The sequence below is a fragment of the Antechinus flavipes genome, chromosome 3 (genome assembly GCF_016432865.1).
Source record: "Antechinus flavipes isolate AdamAnt ecotype Samford, QLD, Australia chromosome 3, AdamAnt_v2, whole genome shotgun sequence".
Lineage (NCBI taxonomy): Eukaryota > Metazoa > Chordata > Mammalia > Dasyuromorphia > Dasyuridae > Antechinus > Antechinus flavipes.
This window is the reverse complement of record NC_067400.1, coordinates 600,195,801-600,200,035: the sequence shown is the minus strand read 5'-3', so window position 1 is coordinate 600,200,035 and position 4,235 is coordinate 600,195,801. Positions and strand designations below refer to the sequence as shown.

The following is a 4,235-nucleotide window of genomic DNA, read 5'->3' as shown; positions in this document are numbered from 1 at the left end:
GGAGGGTATATCACTGAGGCAGGGGACCAGGAAGTGGAACCGGGCCCCCCTTTTACATACTAGTTCAGGATATCTTGGGAAGCTTCTGACCCCTGTGACAAGATGGGAATCTGGTGAGAGGAATCAACCCCTCAGGAACCACTCAGGACACTCAAGGACAATTAGGGCACATCAGACTCCATATGTCTGGGCTCAGTGAGCCCCCTGTCAGCTGGGGACAAAACCAGAGTCTCCTTCCTTGGACAGAAGCTCCTCAGAAGCCGCTGTCAGGCTATGGGAACCGAATGAGGAGTCTCCAAACTGGGCATCCTGACATCTGGTAGAGATCCCACATGGCCCAGATAGAACGGATTCATATCATCAGCACAAATCTTTTCCTTATTTGAAGGGTAGCTGGCCCCTAGCTGTGTGACCCTGGACATTCAACCCCTCTTGCCTCAGTTTAATCATCTATAAAATGGAGATCATAACACACACCTGGACTCGAAGGATCAAATGAGAGAATAGCTGTAAAAAGCACTTAGCCTTGGCAGAGAGTAGGTATTATTTGGATGCTTATTCCCTTCCCTTTCCCTTGATTAGATTTGGGGCCTGGATGGGACACAGAGAAGAAATGGGATGGAAAGAAAGGAAGAACAGGTCCGGGAAAGGCTGGCAAGCTTCCTAAAGAAGCAAGACCTGGGTAAGGGGCAGTGGTGGGGACCCCGTGAATTCTGTGGCTAGGAGGTGGGCGCTAAATGGCTGTCCAAGCCAGTGGGGGGAGCGGGCAACAAACAGGAGGGGGGTGGAGGCCCCAGGGAGCTAAACTTGCACACTTGGCCATTTTGTCTCAGGGCAGCCCCCTTTGGATGAAAGGCATAATCCCAGGACTGATTGGGAGACATTTTGAGGTGAAAATTTTCAGACTGCTCCCTCATACGTGTGTGTGTGTGACTTCCAGCATGTCAGTCACTGATGGAGCCTGATCCCCTTCTTCTCCCCCTCCCCATAAAATGCTTCAGAGCATATTATTGTAAAAAGTGAGTTAAAACGAATTCCAGCCATCTTGTTGAGAATTTCGTGATGGTGACCTGGCCAATGGTGGGATTTTGGGGCTGTTTTGTTCTGTTTGCTTCCTACTTAACTAACTTTTGTTGTGAGTGGAGGGGGTCCTTGGAAAAGAAAGCCCGGGAAGGATAACAAAGGATAAAAAACATTTCTCGATTCTTGGGTTTGCTTTTTGAGCCTTCCACGACGTCCCCCCCACGGCACACACACCAGACGCTGACTGAGCTAACCAGAATGGGGGATTGAATCCGGGCTTCCCTGCTGGAGAGTCCAGAAGTTCTGAGTCAGCTGCAGCTAGAATGTTCTTCCAAGGACATGCTGCCATTGCACGTTCTGATGCACCAAAGTCGTGCCCTGCCGCCACGGACCCTGGAGACCCCTGGGAGCTTTTCCCAAGAGATGGCTCCCCTTGGGCCCACAAAGTAGCTGTGACCCGGCTGCCTCCTTTCTAGAACAGGGCATCGTCCCTGCTCTTGAAATCATCCTGACTGTTTTGCCCTTGCTCGGTGGGATGTTTTCTGTCTCTGTGCCCTTAACCTGGCACCTTACAGATTAATCTCACTGCAGAGAAAGGCTCCAGATTATCCAAGTGACTAAAAGCTCTCGGCTGTTCCCCAGCTGATCCAGAAAGGCGAGCCCCAGTCCCGTTCCCCAACACTCCTCTTCTGCCCAGCCCTACCTCCTATTTTAGGTATGAACTGGGGCCAAAGGGGGAATAAGGTAAAAATGTACTCACTGGTTCCCAAGCGAAGATTGAGCCAACTGCGTGGTGGAGATCCATATTTTGTCAGAACTGAACTCATGCTCCTGTATGGGGCTGGGAGTGAAGGCTCACTAGCCGGGAGAGCCCCGAGACTGGGGGGCCGGCCAACCGATGCCGCCTGCTAAAAGCCCTCCGGTCCGGATGGCATCAGGACAGCGCTGCTCCCCGATATCCCGGACCTGGCTGCCCACCGGCGCCTGGGGCCGGTCTGGCCCGGCTTTGCCAGGGAGCAGTCTGGATGCTTGATGGAGGTCCCCTCTCAGACTCAGTCCTGCTCTTGGTTTCTCCAGCTGGTCTGTCTTTGTGCCAAAAGAATATGAAGCTTTCGTCTCCCACTGGGTTGAGGACCGCCTTGGGTGCCGTATATTTTAAGGTACGGCTCTTGCAGTCCAGTCTCTGAAGCTGTGAAGCTCACTTTCTGTGCTGCTGGCTGGCTCTGCCGTTCTATCCTTCCTGACCAACGCTGACCAAGCCCCTACTCCAGGCACCCAGGACTGCGAAACCCCCTTTTCTCTAGTCTCAGAAGCCGGCTCCAAGCCCCTCCTCTGCCAGCCAGCGGCTGTCTTGAGCCAGGAGGAAGTCCTTCAGGGTTGTAGCTTCCCGGACCCGCCTGATCCCAGCTCGGCCCCTGCTTGGGAGAAATGTTCACAGCCCGCACGAGCTGATTTTCCAGCCCTTTATACAAACCCAGACCGCAGCGTTCTGAGCATCACGGCAGTGGCGGGGCGGGTTGCCGTGGGAACGGCTGGGTACATCACTGTCTCCCTAGCTCCCTTCCCCATCTCCAGGTCTGATTATTCAGTTTGCCAGAATTTTCGGAACGGACCCCCTTGCCTGTGAGACAGCCAACTTTGCCTCTTTTCTGGCGGCTCCGCGAGCCTCCTCCTCCTCCCTACCCCAACCCACTGGGCCCCTCCTTTTTTCCCCAGCAGAGTCTCGAAATATGTTTAACTTAGCAGGGTCTGTCTGTTCTTCACATGAATTTTTTTTTCCTAGCTGCACAGATGGCCCCCATATTTATCTTAGCCACTGTTCAGGCTTGAATTGTCAGCCAACTCTTTCCTCTGCTGCCAGGCCCAGCCATATGGGGAGAATTAAGACTGGATTAGCTAAAGCTTTAACTCTTTAAAAGGGAGGGTTAGAGGCACAGATTCAGTCTGAGTCAGGATTTCAAATGAGTCAGGATTTAAAAAAAAAAAAAAAAAGCTTTGGAGGGCACAATCTACATACATGCCGTCAAGAGGGACAGGGCATGGGTAACTCATGGGGCTTCCTGAGGGTCTATCAGGAAATTAGCATAAAAACCAACCATGGGCTTCAAAGAGAGCTGGCAGGGACCTCAAGGGTCCCTCATTTAACGGAGGAGGAAATTGAGGCTCACAGAAAACTAATGGCATCCCAGACCTGGAACTGGACAGGGCCATAAACAGTCTAAAACAGATTTAGAACTCAAGAGAAAAAGGAAGTCCAAGTCCCTTCATTTTACTGATACCAAGGCCAGCAGAGGACTCTTAGAACCTAAATTTAGTTCTGGATCGGTATCTATTTAAAAGATCCCAAGGGCATCGAATCAGAGGCCATCCAGTTCAGCCTTTTACTTAGGAGGAAACCATGGCCCAGAGCAGTTCTGTGGACTGTCCAGGTTCACCCAGGGAACCAGTTCTTCCAGCCTCCAAATCTAGTGCTCTATCCACTATACTGCACTGCCACTCTCTTTATATCCTGTGTATAATTATGAAATGGGCCTCTGGATCTCGAGGATCTTCTCTTAGCCCCCAAATTTGATTCGCCTTCTTTTAAGGACTGAGGACTCATTTCTGTTCCAGTTGGAATGGGTTTCCAATGACAATCCCCAAGTCTGAGGGAGGGAGGTAAAGAGCTTTTAAAATGACAGATTTCCTGAATCGTGAAAAATTTAGGGTGCACACTTCCCTATAAATAGGGCAATAAACTTTGGCATTGAAAAGTAGATAACGAACCCAACCGCTTTTGCTTATATCTCCGACTGCCTAACAGACATCTCAAACTGGATGTCATAGATGTCTTAAATTCAACATTATCTTTCCCCCAAACCCTCCCTGTTATTGTAGGGGTACTCCCACCCTTCCAGTCACCTGGATTGCGCTTAGATCTCATTCTCAACTCTTCCCTCTCTCACCACCCCCATACCCAGTCTGTTGTTGCCAAGGTCTATCCATCAACATGGCCATCACCTCATCAAGCCTATGGCTGGACTAGATGGGCTCACCTGCCTTGTCTTTCCTCCCTCCATTCCATCTTCCATTCAGCTACCAAAATGGTTTTCTCAAAGTGTGGGTCCCATCGCTAGTCAGCAAACTCCAGGGACTCCCAGTTGCCTCCAGGAACAAACCCACCATCTTTTATTTGGCCTTTACTGCCCTTCATAACCTCGCCCTCTCCTATA

At 50.9% G+C, this 4,235-nt stretch overlaps 1 protein-coding gene across 3 annotated transcripts in view; it reads right to left on the bottom strand.

Moving 5' to 3' along the window:
- PLEKHG5 (pleckstrin homology and RhoGEF domain containing G5) overlaps positions 1 to 2,667 on the bottom strand; it is a 123,562-nt gene extending 120,895 nt beyond the window's left edge. For 2 of the 3 annotated variants that reach the window (XM_051988678.1, XM_051988682.1), the window contains exon 1: positions 1,784 to 2,665. In XM_051988678.1, the coding sequence (XP_051844638.1) occupies positions 1,784 to 1,850 (67 nt within the window). In that variant the 5' untranslated portion in view covers positions 1,851 to 2,665. Of the gene's footprint in view, positions 1 to 1,783 lie in introns of all 3 variants that reach the window. The other variant, XM_051988679.1, reaches the window with a different exon arrangement.
- Positions 2,668 to 4,235: the final 1,568 nt, after the last annotated feature.